The 22,180-nt window shown below is 36.4% G+C and overlaps 1 protein-coding gene across 1 annotated transcript in view; it reads right to left on the reverse strand.

Moving 5' to 3' along the window:
• The window catches only part of LOC108695679 (adhesion G-protein coupled receptor V1), a 208,008-nt gene extending 186,215 nt beyond the window's left edge, over positions 1–21,793 (reverse strand). Inside the window, exons 1-10 of the mRNA XM_041568538.1 lie at positions 21,611–21,793; positions 20,066–20,215; positions 19,867–19,962; positions 18,684–18,788; positions 17,011–17,124; positions 15,791–16,356; positions 13,125–13,395; positions 11,078–11,407; positions 7,760–7,933; positions 6,193–6,416 (exon numbers count right to left, since the gene is read on the reverse strand). Of these exons, the coding sequence (XP_041424472.1) occupies positions 6,193–6,416; positions 7,760–7,933; positions 11,078–11,407; positions 13,125–13,395; positions 15,791–16,356; positions 17,011–17,124; positions 18,684–18,788; positions 19,867–19,962; positions 20,066–20,215; positions 21,611–21,793 (2,213 nt within the window). The remainder of the gene's footprint in view (positions 1–6,192; positions 6,417–7,759; positions 7,934–11,077; positions 11,408–13,124; positions 13,396–15,790; positions 16,357–17,010; positions 17,125–18,683; positions 18,789–19,866; positions 19,963–20,065; positions 20,216–21,610) is intronic.
• Between the last annotated feature and the right edge of the window lie 387 nt (positions 21,794–22,180).

Here is a 22,180-nt window from a genome sequence, read left to right on the forward strand (position 1 = left end):
AAAGAAAGTAATTTGAAGACCAGGGTATATTTAGGGGCAGATTTATCAAGGGTTGAAGTGAATTTGAGGGAATTTTCAAAGTAAAAAAATTCTAAATTCAAAGTAATTTTTTGGATACTTCGACCATCGAATAGGATACTACGACTTAGAATTTACTTAGATTCGAAGTAAAAATTGTTCGATCGTACGCTAAAATCGTTTATATCGTTCTATTTGAACGATTTAATCGTTTGATCGAACGATTTTACTTCAATCTGTGGAAAATCCTTTGACTTCGAAGTTGAAGTATTTTAATTCGATGGTCGGATTTCAAGGTATTTTTTACTTCGAAATTCGACCCTTGATAAATCTGCCCCTAAATGTTCTTTAATGCAACTCTGCACAAAACACAGCGGCCAATCATGACAACACATGACATGAATTTTTTATATTTTAAACATTTTAAACTTGTGTGCACAGTTTTTTAAAAACTGTGTGCTCAGGTCAGAATTGATACAAAATCAGTGTAAAAAACCCGGTGGGCCCCGGCTCTTGTGGGCCCCGCGGCCCAGGTCCGTACCCATATCTGCCTGTTAATTTCGCGACCCCCTTTATCGGAGGCAAAAATTTTAAATGCGGGCAAAAATTTTAAATGCGTTTAAACTCGGCACCACGCGCACGCGCAGGCACACGCCGGCGCAGAGACGCGGCGTACACGCCGGCGCGGCAGTGGGGCCAGAGGGGGGCCCTGGGGCAATAGCCCCGGTGGGCCCCGGGCCCCCCAGTCCGACCCTGTACAAAATGTTGTGTTTTGAAGTGCACACCTTGAAGGGAACATTTCCCTTGAGTAAAGACAATTCAGAAGAAATGTAAGCCATTATGTGTGCATGGTCTCTTGTCAAAGACCTTATATATTACAAATACAAAAAAAAAAATATATATATATATATATATAATTATATATATATATATATATATATATATATTTGATTTAATGTAGTTCAGAAGTGGCACTTTTGGTAACTGAAAGCAAGTTTTGTTTACTTAAGCATGCAACTGTCATCAATATTTATTAAAGGGAAAAAAACAAGCACAATGGATCCACTCGGTGAGTTTTCCATAAGACATATGATACGTCACCAAGCAGATGTTACTCTGCACACAACAGAATACAATCCATGCAACATGCTTTTATACAGGATGATGTAGTAGAAGATAATCTGCACTTGTGCAAGCTTTTGCAAGGCTAATACATGTTGCATTTAAATGTAGCAGTCCATTTATACAAATAACAAGCACAAGCAGGAGCGATTTCAGGCAATGGGTGTGAATTTTGGACAATTTGGCAACACAGCCTAGTCAAAAACATACTGATCATTAATTGGCTGCTGGTAAAACTGATCTAGCTTAAATTAAACTAAAAATAAGCTCCACTGAGAATGAAACTTATGAATCTGATAAAACATGAGCTGTAAATCAATGTGTAATATATCAATGGTATAAACAGTAATATTTGAGCATGGTAGCAGTGACTTGGTTTTATGCATAACTATTCTTGCAAACACAGGTTTTAGTTATGGTTTGCAGCCAATGATATACAGCTGTGATTATTCTCACAGCTTTGAACCAATGAAATGTAAATGTAGATTTGCTGCTATTCGTTAACTTTGCTCAAGCTACTGCATTATCCCTTCCTATTTTTTTTTTCACAGCTAACAAGTAAAATACATGACACGATTCAGTTATATAGAAACCCTTGTAACGGAGTACATACAGTATACTGTACAAGCTGAGTGACTGAGATAATGTGCATATTCATATACAGACAGGTAGCAAGAAGAAGGTAGTACTATAATGAAATAGTTCAATATGGATACTCAAAGAAAAATAAAATCACTCATCACAATCATTTTTTTTCCACTTACTCAAAGTATACCACAGACTTTTCCGTTTCTACCCTGGCAAACAGAAAAGGTTGATGAAAGCAAAGCTTGCCAAAACTTCAATAAAACAGAATAAAAGAAAAAGAGACACTTTTATTTATGAAGTACACATAATAATGTTAACTTTATGGGAGCTCTGTTTGTTGGGTGCTGCCCTGTTGACAAATGCTGGAAAGCAAATTGTCAGCTTTTCCTTAGAACAGATGACCCCAAGACCAAACAGCTTGTCAAGGCCCATTGAAATCTTCTCTTTACTTCTCTCTTCCTGCAGAATGGCTGCCAAGCTCTGTGAATCTTCCCAAACTGCTGAAGCTGAACAAATCCCCTCCAGCTGCAGATGAAATATACTGTATCTGGACTTTACTTCTAAATGCGTCTTTAAGGGCCAGATTTATCAAGGGTTGAAGTGAATTAGAGGGAATTTTCTAAATAAAAAAATGTGAAATTCCAAGCAATTTTTTGGATACTTTAACCATCGAATAGGATACTATGACTTCAACTTCGAATCAAAGTAAAATAGTTCAAATATTCGACCATTCGATAATCGAAGTACTGTCTCTTTAAAAAAACTTCAAATTCTATAGTTCGCCAAATGAAACCTGCCGAAGTGCTATGTTAGCCTATGGGGACCTTCTAGAGCAGTTTTCTAAGTTGAGAAGAAAAAATCGTTAGATCGATGGATGAAATACTTTGAATCGTTTGATTCAAAGGATTTCATCGTTCTATCGAACGGTTTTACTTCGACCGCAAATGGCCGAATTCGATGAAAAAAAACAATTCAATTCGATGGTCGAATTTCGAAGTATTTTCAACTTCGAAATTCGACACTTTATAAATCTGCCCCCAAAAGTATAAATGTTTTTATTACTCCTATATAAACATCAACCTATTGTCTAGAGCAGCACAGTGTGTAACCATAAAATAAATAGAATTTATTTGTAGATAATTAGGATTATTTTGCCACAAAACTCAGATCCTCATTAAGTTACCAAAACAAGTGTAATATACACGGAGGGGCACATTTACTAAGCTCGAGTGAAGGAATAGAATAAAAAAAACTTCGAATTTCGAAGTGTTTTTTTGGCTACTTCGACCTTCGACTACGACTTCGACTTCGAATTGAACGATTCGAACTAAAAATCGTTCTATTCGACCATTCAATAGTCGAAGAACTGTCTCTTTAAAAAAAAACTTCGACCCCCTACTTCGCCATCTAAAAACTACCGAGCAGCAAAGTTAGCCTATGGGGAAGGTCCCCATAGGCTTTGCAAGCTTTTTTTGATCGAAGGAATTTCGTTCGATGGATGGATTAAGATCCTTCGAATCGTTTGATTCGAAGGATTTAATCGTTCGATCAAACGATTATTCCTTCGATATTCGAAGTCGAAGGATTTAACTTCGACAGTCGAATATCGAGGGTTAATTAACCCTCGATATTTGACCCTAAGTAAATGTGCCCCAGAGTATTTACCTACAGCAACAAATCAGACTTTTGCTTTCATTTACTTGTGGGCTAATAACACACATTATAGGGGTGGTTCACCACTAAGTTAACTTTTATCACGTCAGAATGGCCTATTCTTAGCAGATTTTAAATTGCTCTTCATTTTTTATAGTTTTCTTAATACTGGAAAAATATTCACTGACCCTGGCAAACAAAAAGCTTTTGCTTTGTAAGGCAACAGTTTTATTATTTTGTTACTTTTTATGACCTATCTTTTAATACAGGCCCTGTCCTTTTCATATTAATGCTTTTCATTAACATAACTGCCTGGTTGTTAGGGTAAACTGGATCCTAGCAACCAGATAGCTGCTCAAATTCCAAATTGGAGAGCTGCTGCTGAATAAAACTCTAATAAATTGGTAACCGTGGACAAACATAAAATCCAGTCTTGTCTGTTTGTGGTGTATTATAATGGCTGCTGGTATGTCCTCACAGCACTGAGTGGGGGGGGGGTACCCATATTTATTTTAGATTAAGTTTATGCATAAAGAAAAGTGTTGTGTGGGAGTGTACAGTAGCTCTATCTGCAAAACAATATTCAATGCACATTAATATCCCATTCTTCCGAGTATGAAAAAATGCAAAAAAGTCAAAACCAAGGATGTGCTTGGGAGGAATAAGCCATACTGTTGACATTGCTGGAAACAAGTGCATAAGAAATGGAATTACCCACCAGTAGAACATGTCTTACTGTACCATCATGGGACCTGTTATCCAGAATGCTTGGATAACAGGTCCCATACTCGTTTTGCTTCAAATAAGGATTAATTATATCTTCATTGGATCAAGTACAATGTACTGTTTTATTATTACAGAGAAAAAGGAAATCATGGATAAAAGCTAGTTTATGGGAAATGGCCTTTCTGTAATTTGAAGCTTTCTGGGTAACGGGTTTCCAAATAAGGGATCCTATACCCGTAATAAAAACATTTAAGATGGATACCTAAATAGGCCTTTCTAAAAGAAAAAAACAGCACCGTAGCCAGGTGATATCTTGTTCACAAAAGCAGTTACTTTTAGGCTATTTGTTGAAAATATCCACAACCTGTTTCTCATTGTCACACCCCAAAGCAGGATACATTTGGAAAAACATGAAGTTCTAAAATATATCTTCCCAGTCTTTAGACCAGTAAGCAAAACACCACTCTTTTGTCAAATAAATAAAACCATTGTGGTGGGATATGTAAACAATAAGTGGCAGTTGCTACTTGCCCTTTTCTCAGGTTGCCAGAATGACTATTGTTTGTTACAGTGTGAGTATGACAATGCCTGACATGCCCATACATCATTCATGAGGTGCCCAGACTAGTCAACCTAAATGTCTGGAGGATTTTGCCCCTTTCACTGCAGTGACAGTCTATGACAAAAGACACTGCCTGAACTTTTAATCATAGAGGATGGAATGTTTTAGGAGGGATTGCAATTGTTTTACAGCGACCTTTTTTACATACTTCACAAATTGCTGGAAGAAAGGAACTTGCCCTGAAGCAAACAAAAGCCATGGGGGCTGAGTCAGTTTTGTTGCTTTAAAACTGACTTGCAAATCATAATTACAGCAATTTTTCCTTTGCCTTTTCATTACAACATTGCATGACTGACAGAAGCCAAACAAACAAATGTTGGTTGACTCAGGAGCCACGTGTTATCATATCTGATTCATTCATGTGACATGCACCACAGCTATTCATTGTTATTTGTAATATCTTTATTTCTATTTTGAGAAAATCAATAAAAAATGGTAACTATTAAAAAAGAAAAGTAGGATTCCTGAAGGCTCTGTATCGCATTTTGCCTATAAAAACATTACTACTATTCCTACCCAACATTACACAGCAAAAGGATTTATAACAGGAAAGACACTGTATAAGTTGGCATTAGTTGTGTTTTTATTAAGCTGCAAATGATTATATAATTTGTTAGCGTGAGTGAGTTTATACAAGGTCTCTGATGAAGTGCAGTGACAAGAAACGCGTCAGACCTCATGGCGCTGTGTTATTTGGTGTACCAAGATGTGTGAATAAAGGAAATCTGTTTTAAATGTTTAATTGAAAACAAGCGATTCTGTTCTAAAAGGGTCCTAGAGTGCGCCTTCCAACCAATATACTGCAAGCTGAGTTTATAATGCTGTAACTAACTAACTTTTCTTTTCCCATACAGGTATGGGATCCAGAATGCTCACGACCTGGGGTTTACCAGATAACAGATCTTTCCGTAATTTGGAACTCCATATCTTAAGTCTTCTAGAAAAATTGTGTAAACATTAATTAAACCCAAGAAGCTAATTTTACTTCCAATATTTGCTTCTAATATGGCTTTGTGCACCCAACACCCATATTGCGTGTATTTTCACAAGTAACTACTTCAACACAGAGTAATATATTATTTTGTTTATCATGTATCTTGTCTGCTAGAATATAAAATGTACAGTGGTGCCTCAGCAGGTGCCGCTCTGCAAGGGTAGTAGCTGTGCAAAGACTCATAAAGACCCAATATCATAAAGGAGCTTACACTCTAAATTAAAAGCCAAGGCCAGAACTACTAGCTTTTTTTCCTTGACAACAAAATTGTACTAAAGCAGGGTACAAATGTTGTACATTATGTTTTGAGCTTTTGTACCAGCCCAAGGCAACCACAGCAGTAAAGATCTGTGTCACAGGAACATTTTAGCTTTGCTGGACTATCTGCATAGAAATCAATCTTTTGGAACTGTTAACAGATACGTTTCAGGTACTTCTACATGCAAAAAAAAAGAGAATTAAGAATTACCTGTTCAAGGATATTATGACAGTTTCGTTAATTTCAGGTACATCATCCGGTTTTATAGTAATATTTATTGTAGTGTCACTTTGTCCATGTAAGAACTTCACAGAACCATTAAAGGGACTTAAATCGTTTAAGGTAACAGCATTAGTATTTAAACCGGTTGGTTTCAAGCTCCAAAAGACAACAGCCTCTCCTCTAGTACCATCACGATGCAATGCAATAGAAACCTGCCAAGAAATAGAACTGTGTGATGGATGCAATTCAAAAAACACCCAAATGATCAAGCACACTGTAAACTGTCATTCTTATTTAATTGATCCAAGATGATACGTAAACATATTAGTAAGTTGCTGTTTTCATGTATATCCTACATTTGTCTTTGCTAGATTCAGTCTACAACCCGTAAAGGGCATCAAAACCTTCAATTAAACTGGCCCGCTGCGTCCCCTAGGAGGTTGGCCAAAAAACATAATTACAGATGCAAAATAATTCAGCAGAGGAATGTTGCACACCAAGCACTTTGTTGGTCTTGTTACTGTTACATATGGGGATAACTGTGTCATTTTGGAAGTTATTATTACACTTTAATAAAACATCAAAAGGGAGGACTTAGAAGCTTTAAACGTTTTTTATAGCACCGTAAATATAATTTTAGTAACAAAGAACATGACCTCATACTGAGTGGGAAACTCACTGGAGGCTTATTTTGCATTTTAATATGGCTATTGGCCTGTAGAGGTTTATTGAGCAGTATTGCTTTAAGTATACAACCCTGATGTTGCTGGAAAATATTTTGCTGTAAAATGAGTAAAATGTGGGCAAGCAACAAGGTTTAGATCACCATCGCCTTTGGTCTTTTATTGTCTATACTATAAGCTTTTATTTTCAGTTTTGCTTATTTCGGTTGGGTTTACTCTGTTTCGTGTGATTATTTGTCGCTGTCGGATATATATTCGTTCCATGGTATTTATTAATGCCCTGGTGATAGTACAACATTTTAGACTTTTGCCTCAAGATAAATATACACTAGGAATCTTTTGCTTAGATTGCTGTGTAGTTTGATTTAAAAAAAAAACCATATAGCATCACATCAACTGTATTTTTATTTGAATTTGCATAAAAAAAGCAATTATATAATATATATATATATATATATATATATATATATATATATATATATATATATATATATATATATATATATATATATATATATATATATATATATATATATATGGACCCCAATAATCCATGCAGCAGGGGCACCTCTGTATGTCTTTGCCCTCTTTCAAGAAATGTTCTATGCTGCTAAGGCTGCACTGCACATTCCTCCTCTGTGTAAAAAATCTCTGCAAATATGTGTAAATATACTGCAGTGCCCTGCAAGGCACAGAGAGGGTTACCTTGGATGCTTTCTGTATATGTTTCCCAAAGCGTATTAGTGTACTGCAGATATCTATATCACTGATCAATTCATTATAAATATAAATAGTTAGCAATCAGTTTCATTCTTCTAAAATGACAGCCAGGCAAACTGATCCAAAATATGAAATTGGTAAAAGTTTCTTACCACTTCGGATGTGTTTTCAGGTTCAGACACAATAATTGACAGATTGCTGGCAAAGCCAATTTCTCCATTTGCGATGTCAGCAGTAACACTCAGAGAAACGTTCTGCAGTGTCCCTAGCCTGGGGCTCACTGGAGGCACGATGGGAAATGGGCTCAGAAGCTCACAGGTTTCCAGCTAAAAAGAATCAGAATTCTGGTAAGTGGTACATTATTTGAAAAATCAAAGGGACACACTCAGATTATGCAATGCTCTTTAATACTACGTACTAGAGCGTACATCACCAGGAATGGGTGAAAACTATAGCTATTTTAATCATAATGCACAAATTACAAAACTTGTTTCAAAAGATTATATTCATGGAATAAGAATTCTGAAACAATATAAATCCATACTTTTTCATATAAAAATGTGTCAGTTTGGAATGCAAGGAGCTATGACAATTTCAACCCAATCTCAGCAAAATACACAACCTGAATGAGGGCACAAATTGCTCAAGTGTTCTTCAACTGAATTGCTTGAGAACTGCTGAGCTAGTGTCCCCAGGATCAAAATTCTGTGGCTCCTATTCCTATTGATGCAGCCTGATGTGGCTCCATATGAAATAACAGTGTTCAACAAAGCCCTTGCGACCAGCTTCCTTATTCCCTAGGGTATCGGTTTGTCTGTACAGAGATTGTAATCTACACGTACAGTATGTACTGTGCTGAAAAATATGTTGCCGCTTTAAACTATTTTTAACCAGCAGAAAATAAGTTTGATAAAAAACTAGTGTTTTATATACAGTAGCTTACTCGAAATATAACTAAACAACAGTGTAGTTCATATCTGTACATCTGCTACTCCCTGCATCTCCTAGAAGCTAAAAATCACAGGGAAATCTAAACTGTAGTTGAGTAAAAGTTAAAGGGGATGGTCACCTTTGAGTTTAGAACTTAATAAATTTGTCATTAGACAAATGCAATATTTATTTGTTATAACCTATAATTATTATTTATTAATCGTTAAAGCACGCAAAGGGTCAATTTGTGTTGAAGGTGTTTATGACCTATAAAGGTATGTTGTGCATAAAGTAAGGTTCTTGTTAATGTCCCTGAACCTCCTGAGGAGACGCTGCTGAGCATGAAACATGTTGAGGCAGAAGGGGCTTTGATTCTATATGGCTTTTACCATTAGATCTTTTGCAAGAGCATTTTGAAGATCTTTTCAATAAAGCTTTGCGTGTGTTGAAACACTTGGAGCGCTCCCCTGTTTTCTTAAATGTCAGAAGAATAATTTTAAAAAACTATCAAAAATAAATAATAATAACCAATTGAAAAGTTGCCTGGAACTGGCCATTCTTTAAAGAGACTACAGTTACACACAAGGCTTGGTCCAGACAGGCAAATAGTTTACCCAGTGTTTCCCTATTTGATATACATCAGTGCTGTCCAACTTGTTACATGTCATGGTCATGATTATGTCTCATAAAGCATATTTGAGGGGCATATATAAAAATAATGATGTTATATAATCAAGTCTGTGAAAACCTTAAGCAGACTGGGGGGGCATAAAAATCCTTTGGAAGGCCACATTCAGCCAGTTGGACAGCCAGGATATAGATTATAACTGGTTAGGAGTTAGCCACAGCAACATTGGCTTTAGGAACAGGGGACAAAAGAGAAGGTCAACCCCACCCCCCAAGCTATGTCATCATTTGACATCAGCAAGGATAAACTAATAAAAGTCATGATAACAGGTTGCACCACAAAACATAGTGGTGTACTCAGCATAGATGTAATACAAGTTCTGCACTGGTCATAGATGGACACTGAGGACTCAAGTGAGTATCATTAAGGAAACACTGCCTTCATAGTTCCCTAGACTGTGTCTCCTGTGACACACCACTACCTGGCATCACTATAGAAGTTAGCTCAATGATAATTTAAACATTCAATAAACCAAAACTAGTAGTGGTATAGTCGAAGCCAAGTTTTGTAGTAGTAGTAGTAGTAAGTAAAACTGCACAAGTTACTTCGTTTCGTTTGTTCTAACTACTTCTAAATGAGTTACTAACTCCCTTATGCGGCTTTGTTGAACCTTGCCAGTATTTTTCACACACACATTTAAAAACAATGAGAGACACATATCTGCCTCCCGATGCTGTGATATAAAGCAACACAAGGCTTAGCACAGCTTAGTAAACATGATGTTCTGGGTCTCCAATTCAGATTTTCAAGAATTTCTTTCTCAATGAAGCGTTTGAGAAATCAAATAATAAGCTTGGGGGAATGAACAGTGACTCTACTGTGCAAATCCCTTCCAAACATGCCATGTTCTTTTTTGTACCCCATGGACAAATATATTGGAAGTTTGTCCAATGCGCTTGTTCAAATGCTTGTAGTACAACAAAAGTCTGGGCTTTACTTGTTAACACTCTGGCTTAGTTTTTCTTTCTTTATGCTGATCTTTTGGCTTATTTGTCCAGGAAACAAGGTTTTGTGGAAAAAAAGGAGAAAAGTTTTTTTTAATATAAGCTGAAGGTCATCGTTTTGTTCAAAGCAAAAGTAAGGCCCTTCTGGGAAAACAGCCAGAGAGTCACCTACTACAAGACCCATCTCATGAACCCAGAAGAATGCCACTGTGTACTTATACAAACGTGAAGGTTTTTTTTCACAGACTGAATATATCTAGACATCGTGTGTAAAGAACCACATTGTTTCCAAGAATTTCATTTTGAGTTTGCACGTAGCTTGTGACTATACAGCATCAAAATCAATAAAAAAAATCAGAAATGAAGTAACAGCGGGTAGGAGAGTTCCTTCATATACTGGATGAATAAAACATCTCAAAGTCTCCATGACCTTTCAGTAAAAGATTTTACAGTGGACATTCATTTATAAATATTAGCAATTTACTTACTGTACAGGTATGGGATCCGTTATCTGAAAACCAGTTATCCAGAAAGCTCAGAATTACAGGAAGGCTAACTCCCAAAGGCTCTATTTTATCCAGATAATTCAAATTTTAAAAAGATTATTTTAATTTTTCTCTATAATAAAAAAACAGTACCTTGTACTTGATCTAAACTAAGATATAAATAGGCAAAATCAGCCTATTGGGTTCATTTAATTTTTAAATGTTTTTAGTAGACTTAAGGCATGGAGATCCAAATTATAGAAAGTTCTATTATCCAGAAACCCCCAGGTCACAAGCATTCTGGATAACAGAACCCATACCTGTATATAGCACCAGTGTAGGCACAGATATAATAGTTTAAACATCTACAAGTTGTACTGGGTATTACGTGGAAATACACTATTTGCAAGAAAACGACAATACCTGAATGAGGAAATTAGCCCCATTTTGAAGAAATGCATCATTGCGTATGGGTAAATTAACTGTCATTACAGACACTCTTTCTGCAAAAGTAACACTATTCTGTGATGAAGCGTTGAGAACTCCATTTTTTGCCCTCCAAGGATCCACGGGTCCAGCAGGGATATACAGGGCACTGTAAATCAGTTTTACAACTCCTCTGGTTCCACGTTCCCTGGCAAATTTTAAAGTCAAAAATCGTCCTTCATGACTGATTTCAATTTTCTGGTCTTCTATGGCATGAAATTGAAATAAACCATAGACATCATCGCTGTCTTGGATGAAAAATATAAGCTGCAATGGAAAGAAATAAATACGATGTTATAATACTTTAATTTTACGATTAACCTTTTTTTTATCTAATTCAGAAGAATACAAAATAGAAGTCCTCTTGCTTTGTTTGCCCTAGCTTTTCTTAATGACTTGCAATATCAGTATCAAACCAATATTAAATCCTATTTAATATTCTAGTATGTTATAGAATGGCTACATCTAAGCAACTTTTCAACTGGTCTTCATTATTTATTATTTACATTTTTTAAATAATTTGCCTTCTTCTTCTAACTCTCTCCAGATTTAAAAAAAATGCTATATTCAACTATAGCAGGCAACCTGTTCCCACTAAAAAGCAAATTCTGTATTGGTTGCTATAGGTTACTGCATCCTTTGTAAATAGTTTACTAAAGGGCGAAGTGACTAAAGCTGGCGAAAATTACTAACGGGCGCTGGTGTAACTTCGCTAGCAAAGGAGATAGACTCTAGCGGTACTTCGCACTCTAACGCCAGGCGAAGTTGCACTCTGGCGAACGAATGTAACTACGCTAATTCACTAAGAATGAGATTTGACTGAACGTTACCTCTTGCGCCAGACTTGCCTTCGCCAGCTCAGACCAGGCGAAGTGCAATAGAGTAGATAGGACTTGGTCAAAAAATTGTTGAAAAATGTTCTAAGTCCCAAAAAAAGCTGACGTCTTTTACTTTTTACAGGGTGATAGGCTGCAAAAGATCGCAATTTTTTGGGGGGGTACCCAGCATCCCCCCTACATTTCCTAACATATGGCACATAAACTATACACTGGGCTCATGTGTAGGGTAATATAACAACTAGTTTATTTCATTAAGGTTCCCTGGGCTTGTGTAGTGTAATGTATTTGCTGCAACATATACGTCCATTCAACTTTAACTTCCCGCCATGTGCAAATTAGGCAACGCTAGCGCTACTTCGCTCTGCTTGCCACAGTAACACTAGTGCAGCTAGCATTTGGCGCCCTGGACGCAACTTTGGATTTTAGTGAATTAGCGTTGTCCTGGCAACTCTACGCCTTTCGAAGTGTTGCGATGTCAGCAAAGCAGTCGCTGGCGCAATTTGGGAGGTAAGTAAATTTGCCCCTACATTGCAAAAACAAGCATTTTGTGCTGTAGTGCACTTAGGGGCCGATTCACTAACTTCGAGTGAAGGATTCAAAGTAAAAAAACTTTGAATTTCTAAGTGTTTTTTGGGCTACTTCGACCATCGAATGGGCTACTACGACCTTCAACTATGACTACGACTTCGAATCGTAGGTTCGTAATTCGAAGGTCCCCATAGGCTTTCCTAAGTTTTTTTTGATCGAAGGATATTCCTTCGATCGTTGGATTTAAATCCTTCGAAACGTTCGATTCGAAGGATTTTATCGTTCGATCGAAGGAATAATCCTTCGATCTTACTATTTGCACTAAAATCCTTCGACTTCGATATTCGTAGTCGAAGGATTTTAATTCCCAGTCGAATATCGAGGGTTAATTGACCCTCGATATTCGACCGTTTGTGAATCGGCCCCCTAGTAATTTATTCTTTGGAGTATGTAATACCTAACCATAACTTCCAGGCCTAATCATAATAAGAATATAAAATAGTTTAATGTAGTTGCAACCTTTTCCATACCTAATTCAAACATAAGAGCATCACTTTATTTATATTGCAGTATGTATGCCTATGCAAATGTACAAGTTTAACATAGCATTAAATTACCTCTGTTGGAAATCCCACTTCAGCACCACCCTGTACAGTATTAGCCAATAATCGTACACTATAAGCTTCTGCCTCTTCTGGAAAATCATCACTTATGATTGTTAGAGGAAGACTCGCTATCATTTGATCCTGAGTAAATTGAAGCATTCCTGAACTTGGAAATAGGTCTGCAGTCACAAGTGAGGGATCACTGCTATTTCTCTGTATAGTCCAGTTGACAAACACATTTCCGTAGGTCCCTCCATTTCTCACAATAGTAATTCCATCATACCTAATAATCAAGAAGAGGTGGTGGGGCAACAACTTAATTTATTTTATTATGATGAAATAAAGTTATTTTCCCCTATTAGTTAATGATTTTCATTATAACATTTGAAAAAAAAAAAACTATGTACCTTTTTATACAAATACAGAGAGAGCTGGTATAAATTGAATATGAATCACATACAAGTACATGAAATGATCAGCATACTGTGCAATGGGTGGACCAGCTGCTAAAATAACACAATATATATATATATATATATATATATATATATATATATATATATATATATATATTGTATATCTATACTATATATATTACAGCAATATTTTTATTTGGAGACGTTGAAGACAACCTGTTTTGTTTTGAAAAACACCTTCATTGAGGTTGAGACATCAGTCTCCAATTTCACTGAATTTGGAGTGCGGGTCCATAGATCTATGATATTAAAATGATTGCTTATCTTCTTCTTTATCTCGTTTATTGCATTCTCTCATGCTGAGTTTTGTGCTCGTTAGAGATACTTGCTTTGCTAAATTTTTGGTTAACTTCTAAGTGTTACCACCCAGAATGTATGCAGTATTGCCACTTCCATTTTTTTCAATAGAAATGAGGGCAAATCTGCCCATCTAACAAGCCAATGTGCTGATGTGCTGTCACACTAGCTGGGGAACAACATTTTAGTTAAAGAATAAGGATAATTTACAGAGGCAGTTTATTGCAAATAGATAAGCCAAAAAGTGCAAGCTAGAATGCTATATTTATTCTGTAGAATGCATTACCATACCTAAGTAAACAGCTCTAGAAGCTCTCTGTTTGTTTAGGATAGCAGCTGCCATATTAGTTTGGAGTGACATCACTTGCTGCCTGAGTCTCTCCCTGCTCACTGATAGCTCGGGGCTCAGATTACAGCAGGGAGGGGGAGAGAGGAGCAAACTGAACATGCTCAAACCAGTGCACTGGAGCTTTAAGCTGAAAGAAGGAAGTCTGATACAGAAGCCCATGTTTACACAATAGAAGGAAATAAATGCTGTGTTTCTTTTGACAGAGGAATCAGAGGAGCATTACTTTGAGGGTTTACTAGAGTATTTATATAGACCTTTCTGATAAAGCTTACTGAGTTTTAACCTTTCCTTCTCCTTTAATGAGTTACCTCCCATTATACTTGTGCAACACGCTTCAATAATGACCGTCTTTCTGGGTCTTAAAGAAAGCTTGCCAGACTCCACTTTGCAATATGTAGACAAAGTATTTAGGGACAAAGTCCCGTTATATTACTGAATTATACAGTAACAGCATACCTTTCCAATTGCTGTTGTATACAGTATCTCTAGCTTGAAAAAGGGCCAAATGAGGCCTGAAACGTTGCGGTAATGCCCTACACTTGAGCAATAAAGGCATTTTAATTTTTACAAGAATTGTGGTGCTGTTCATATCGAACCTCTACAGTATTTCCCCACACAAACATGTATGCTCTGCTTTTTTATTCTCTATTAGGTGGATGGCACATAATAAAGTTCCCCAAACTACCCTGCCACATCCAACAGAAAAAAAACTGGGAACAAGATATTGAGGAATTAATTTCCAGGAGGAAGTACAGGTATGGGACTTATCATCCAGAATGCTTGGGACCTGGGGTTTTCCAGATAAGGGATCTTTCTATAATTTGGATCTCTATACCATAGGTCTACTAAAAATAAATTATTATTAAATAATCCTCATTGGTGGCAAAACAATCCTGTTGACTTTAATTATATCTTAGTTGGGATCAAGATACTGTTCAGTTATACCCCCCTGCACAATGTAGGTCTCTATATAAATATATTAAATAAAACAGCACTTATTTAAAACCCTAACTACCCTTCATGTAATAAACCATTTTCATAATAATATTCTTTATTAGTAGCATGTGCCATTGGGTAATCCTAAATAGAAAATTGCCATTTAAAAAAAATAAAGACCGCCCCTTGGGATCCTAGAATTCAACGTGCACACAAACAAACCATACACGCTAGGTCACAAGGGCAATATTTACTTAAATATATATACCAGTTTGGTAAGATTCTTTAATATGCCACTTAATTTCATATAAACTGTTGATCAATTCATTTTGGGGGTATAGTTTTCTTTTAATACATGGAAAAGGCAAATCATTTTTAAAAAATAATTATTTGATTAAAATTGAGTCTATGGGAGACGGCCTTCCCGTAATTTGGAGCTTTCTTCATAATGAGTCTCCAGATAACGGATCCCCTACCTATAGCAATTTTTATTATGGTCACTGTTTATTAACACAAATTAATATATACATGCATTTTTGGTTTCATGTTGAGCATGGTTACATTTTGTCCCCTTAACCACTGCCCTTGCTATTAAGAAACACATTTCTTCTAGATCTTACCTTGATATTTGGTCTTCATCAATGATGACAGGCTGCGCATAAAGAGCACTATTGATTGATAAGACACCATGGGGTTTATCATTAGGTTCAATAGTTACAGTAACGACATCTGGAAACAATAACACAGCATCTCCTTGTAGTGTATCCACCACCAATAGGATCTGGAAGGATTCTGCAATTTCTGGGCTATTATCATCAAAGATCTGAAATCTTAGAAGAACTTCATATACTTTTGGAGGAAAGATAATGGTATTATTTGGCTGAAGATCTGCAAAATCCTTGCCAAGCGATGCACTAGCAGTGGTATTTTGTACCACAACTTTGTACTTAATAGACACATCACCATCATCAGAGCCAACTATGGTGTCAGTAAGATCCTTTCCTCGAATCACTGGAATAACAATGACATGTGGTGTTTCTGGCACCATATAAGATATCTGGCTGAAACGCACAGGACTATCATTTTTCCTGATCGTGATCTGCACTATGCTTTTTGATGAGTTGATCTCTGCGCCTCCAAATACACTTGTCAGTTTCAATGTAAAGTTTTCATCATTTTCCGGTATCTAGAAAAACATAACAGTGATAATTATCTCCTAAAACATTCATTCATTTAATTTACTTATTAAATATTTTAATAAGAAGTATGACATGATCTAAGAAATGAATCATAATAATATTTTTTAATAATATATAAAATTATAAACATTCACAGGACTATAACAAAGTGCAGACTCAATAAGCAGGACCCCTTTTAACTCAACAATGTTAACTCAAGCAAGTCATCTTGCTTTGGCTACAAAAAAAACCTGTGGTATCAAATAATGGTTCCTCCCAAATCTACCCTTAACTGGCTTTCAGGGTGCACTTAAAGGAATAGAATATAGAGCAAATTTGCATATCCCACAATTGACTATATGGCTCCTGGCCCCTCATCACTTGCTTTAGCTTCTTCTGGAGAAAGGGAAACTATTGCATACAGCATTGGTACAATTTCTGCCACTATGTTTTATTTTGCTGACCAATAGGTGCTTGGGGGTGGAGTTTCTGGATGCTTTGCTGGATGCTGTCTCAGCTTCTAATATAGAGGGTAGCATCGTAGGTAACATTTGCTGAATTCTACTTATTTAAGGTCTTCATGACATATCTTTATGGTTATTAATAGTAAACTAAACACATATTTATACCCATTGTCTACAGAAAAAAGGTAAGTTGCTTACCTGATCATCTAATACAGTCAAATTGTAAATCAGGAGGGAGGTGCCAGTAGAAAATGTAATATTTCCTTTACTTGGCATGAGATCTTCTTCAGGTGGATTTGGTCCTCCTTCTATCTACAAAGGAAAGGCACAAAACAAACGTATCTTACTGTATCCACAGTTGTCATGAAACATTAGCAAAACTTTCTCCTAACTTGGACTGGGCAAAAGTTCATTATTTGCACATAGGAGGACGAGGATCATAATTTTGGGCAAAACAAGTCAAGGATATTTTACTATCAAACAATAATTTTGGCTCTTGAAATAATAATAATATATATAAGTAATATTTCTCTACTAATCCAAAAACTAATTAGACGATTACTAGTGACCAAGTTTGTTCTAACCAAACTAAAAAGATTAGGGGGGAATTATTTGTACAGTATACAAAAAACCCCCTTTAAACTATTTATACTTAAGGGGCACATTTACTAGGGGTCGAATATCGAGGGTTAATTAACAGAATATCGAAGTCGAAGGATTTACCGCAATTCATTTGATCGAACTTTCAAAGGAAAAATCTATTTTAATCCATCGATCGAACGATTTTCCTTCCATCAGAAATTGCTAGGAAAGCCTAAGGGGACCTTCCCCATAGGCTAACATTGGTGCTTGGTAGGTTTTACATTGGTGCTCGGTAGGTTTTAGGTGGCAAATTAGGTGGTCGAAGTTTTTTTTAAAGAGACAGTACTTAAACTATCGAATGGTTGAATAGTCGAACGGTTTTTAGTTTGAATCCTTCGATTCGAAGTCGTGGTTCAAGGTCGAAGTAGCCAATTCGATGGTCGAAGTAGCCAAAAAAATACTTCGAAATTCAAAGTATTTTTTATTCTAATCCTTCACTCGAGCTTAGAAAATGTGCCCCCAAATGTAGGCTTATACAGATATTCAAATTACTTATAAAATCTACAAATTTCTGCTAACTATATATGAATATCCACCTTTTATATAATTTATTTCAATTAAAATTTAAACCAAGTGAAAGGTGGCTTTTGTAATAGTGATTCTCACAAATGGATATTATTACAATGTGGGTAACATAAACCTCAACGAAAGTGTCTTGTGCAATAAATTAAAACAACCAAACATTACACCTTGCTGATTTTTCCTCTCTGTTAAACACTTCAATTGCAATTAATTCAAATTACATAGCTCGTTTAATAGTTCAAAACCATTTTCATGATAATATAGTTTTTAGTTGTATTGCCATTGGGTAACCCTAAGTATAAAATTGTCATTTTAGGTACTATGGGCCCCCTGGGATCTTACGATTCATGGTGCACACAAACAAACCATTCATGTTAAGTCACATTATGAGTCAATAAATGGACAATTATATTTAAATATATATTACAGATAGGTACTTTAATATGCCACTTACTATGATATAAATTATCTATTGCTTAGGTATTCATTTTGGGGTAAAGTTTTACTTTAATTTGGGGGTAAAGTTTTACTTTTAATGACAGTAAATGATCCCTTGGAGGTTTTTTTAAGGCAACCATTCCTTTGAAGGGATCTCAAGCTATGATTGGTGGTCAGAGCCTCTACAATAATAACTAATTACTGAAGCATTCATTTTTAAGCAAACTTTGCAGAAAAAAAAGCCTTGTAGATCACTGTTGGAAACTCACCTCAAAAGTCACAGTCACGGTTCCATACGTTCCTTTTTCCCTAATTAGTCTAAGAGGCACTGATAGGTTTTTATCCCGTGGCTCACTCACAGTGATGAAAGGAGTCTAGGAGAAAAAAAATAATACTGGTAAAAGATCAGACGGAGAGAGGAAGTGTAAAGAGCTATGGATCCAGAGAGATCCCACAGACAAAGCAGGGAGTCAAGCTGCCCACTGATTCTGTCATATTCCTTCACTATAGATTACACTCAAATGGCAAACAATATAATATCAGTTGTAATTATAATATACATGTTAAAGGCTAAATGTTTCATGTTTGTGTTGTACAGCGGTATTTAAAAAGTGATAGTTAACTTCAATACAGCCATGGTGCTGCTCTCTAGTCAGAAATCAAATTACTGCGAACTGGCGCCTGCTTATTCTCTAACAGTGTTCAGCTGGGAAAATATTCTTATCAGGTTTAATCATTTAAATCATTGTTTCCCAATATCCCATCAAAATATGATCAATGCTGAATCTGTCTTTTTATAAGCAGACTCCTTATTTATAACCATAAACATATATATAAATGTATTTTATATAACATAAAAAATATTAAGGGGCCGATTCACTAACTTCGAGTGAAGGATTCGAAGGTAAAAAACTTTGAATTTCGAAGTTTTTTTGGGCTACTTCGACCATCGAATGGGCTACTTCGACCTTCGACTAAGACTTCGAATTGAAGGATTCGTAGTAAAAATCGTTAGACTATTCGACCATTCGATAGTCGAAGTACTGTCTCTTTAAAAAAAACTTCGACCCCCTAGTTCACCATCTAAAAGCTACCGAAGTCAATGTTAGCCTATGGGGAAGGTCCCCATAGGCTTGGCTAACTTTTTTTGATCGAAGGATATTCCTTCGATCGTTGAATTAAAATCCTTCGAATCGTTCGATTCGAAGGATTTTATCGTTCGATCGAAGGAATTATCCTTTGATCATTCGATCGAACTATCTGCGCTAAATCCTTCGACTTCGATATTCGAAGTCGAAGGATTTTAATTCCTAGTCGAATATCGAGGGTTAATTAACCCTCGATATTCGACCCTTAGTGAATCGGCCCCAACTGTATCATACACTGAATTTTTAGTATATGCTTATAATATTTCATAATCTAATGTCTTTAATAAGTGAACGCCCTCCATACCATATTAAAAGATATGACTCCGAAGGCATTGTCATTTGACAATATCGTAACGCTTGCCACTTGCGCTGATCCAAGCTTTGTGTCCAATGAAGCATGCTGAGAATAAAGAATGAAGATTATATATGTAAGTGCGCAAGCAGTTTGGATTCATTGTTTCTATTGCCGATAGCTTATATTAGGAAACATGCTTCTTTGTTACCTGTAATATTAAGAGGAACTTAAAGGTTTCATCTTCCTCAGGGATATCATCATCACATACGGATATGTAGACAGTGCGGTTAGTTTCACTGTCAGGTATATAAGTAGCAGTAACACTTTCCACAAAGTCACCTGTATTTCCACCTTCCAGCTGGAATAAGAACCAATAATCTATTATTTGTATCAGATACAATGTTTTATTATCCCCACCCCAAAAAGGCAACTATGCATGAAAGGCAGATGATTTTCCAAAGAGGGTACTGTTGAGTTCCTTCGTATCAATATGAAACTGAGCATACTATTCTTCCTTTCATACTTCCCTATTATTTGTGCTGGACTTTGCCATACTGCGATGCCATGTCAAATGCTATCTTGTGCCTTCTTCAGAACCCCTTACAAGAATCAGAGATTTAATTCTATAGCTACCAAGCATCTCTTTCTGACCTGATAGTATTAAAGGATTATGCACAAATATGAAATATATAAAAAAAATCTGCTGTACGTTTCTTCTCTAAGGGGCACCTTTACTAAGCTCGAGTGAAGGATTCGAATGAAAAAAACTAACTTTCTAAGTTTTTTTTGGCTACTTCGACCATCGAATTGGCTACTTCGACCTTCGACTACGACTTTGAATCGAACGATTCAAACTAAAAATCGTTCGACTATTCGACCATTCGATAGTCGAAGTACTGTCTCTTTAAAAAAAACTTCGACTACCTACTTCGCCACTTAAAACCTACTGAGCACCAATGTTAGCATATGGGGAAGGTCCCCATAAGCTTTCTAAGCTTTTTTTGATCGAAGGAAAATCCTTCGATCGGTGGATTAAAATCCTTCGAATCGTTCGATTCGAAGGATTTAATCGTTTGATCGAAGGATTTTTCCTTCGATCGTTCCATCAAAGCATTTGCAGTAAATCCTTCGACTTCAATATTCGAAGTCGAAGGATTTTACTTTGAGGGTCGAATATCGAGGGTTAATTAACCGTCGATATTCGACCAATAGTAAATGTGCCCCTTAGTGTGCCTCAATCTAGTATTCCTTGGTAACAAATCAGTAATACCGTATATAATCGAGTATACTCGTCCAAGAATAGTCGCCGGCATCCAAGAATAGTCGCCGGCGTCCAAGAATAGTCTCCAAGAATATTCGCCGGCGTCCAAGAATGGTCGCCGGCATCCAAAAACGAGACGCCGGCACCTCCAATGGGAGCAGAAACCCTCAATTTTTTGATTGAAACTTACCAGAAGCTGCTGCATTTCTCACCCTAGGCTTATACTCCAGTTTTTGGAGGTAAAATTAGGTACCTCGGCTTATACTCGGGACGACTTATACTCGAGTATATACGGTAATACTTTCTAGTCAAGTATAATCAGAACAGCAATAATTGAATAGAAGGCAAATATCTGATGTTTGGAAGTTACAATTTACAGTCATCTCTACAGAAGGTCAGTTTCAGCTTTAATGTTAAAATAGCAATGTGTGGAAATAGCAGTGTCAGAGCAAGTGATAAACACATGTATAGAGTAGAGCCAGAGCCACTTACCTGGACAATTGCAGTGATGTTGGCAGGCACTCCCGTCCTTTCTATAACAAGACGTATGACTGTTGTACTTGTTTCATTTACAAAAAAAACTGTTTGACCAGCAAACTGAACTTGTGTTTCCGCTGATATAGCTGCGATAAAAAATCCTAACTCAAAAATAGCAAGAATAGAAACAGAGGGCATCCCTGTAAATATAAAGGTGATATCCTTAGACAGCTTGTTACAAAACAAGGGTATGAATTTATTAGGGACTTATTAGACTTATTATGGCTATACACTACACTGGCCAACTCTTTACATTATCCAGTCTATCACTGATAAGATGGATACTGTACAACTGATCACATTTGGCTAGCCACAATCTATTGTTCTATCAATTCATTCAGCACTTCCTTATTTGCTGATGCACTTTGCACCCACAAACAAGTTTTCAGTGAGTTCAAAACAATCTCAGAATAATGTGCCAAAACTGGTCACCACAACTGACATCCAAGTATTATTACTAGATGATTATTACAAGATTACATAGATCGGTATCCCAAAACCCAGAACAAACCCCCAAAGTCCTGG

The sequence above is a fragment of the Xenopus laevis genome, chromosome 1L (genome assembly GCF_017654675.1).
Source record: "Xenopus laevis strain J_2021 chromosome 1L, Xenopus_laevis_v10.1, whole genome shotgun sequence".
In the NCBI taxonomy this organism is placed as follows: Eukaryota; Metazoa; Chordata; class Amphibia; order Anura; family Pipidae; genus Xenopus; species Xenopus laevis.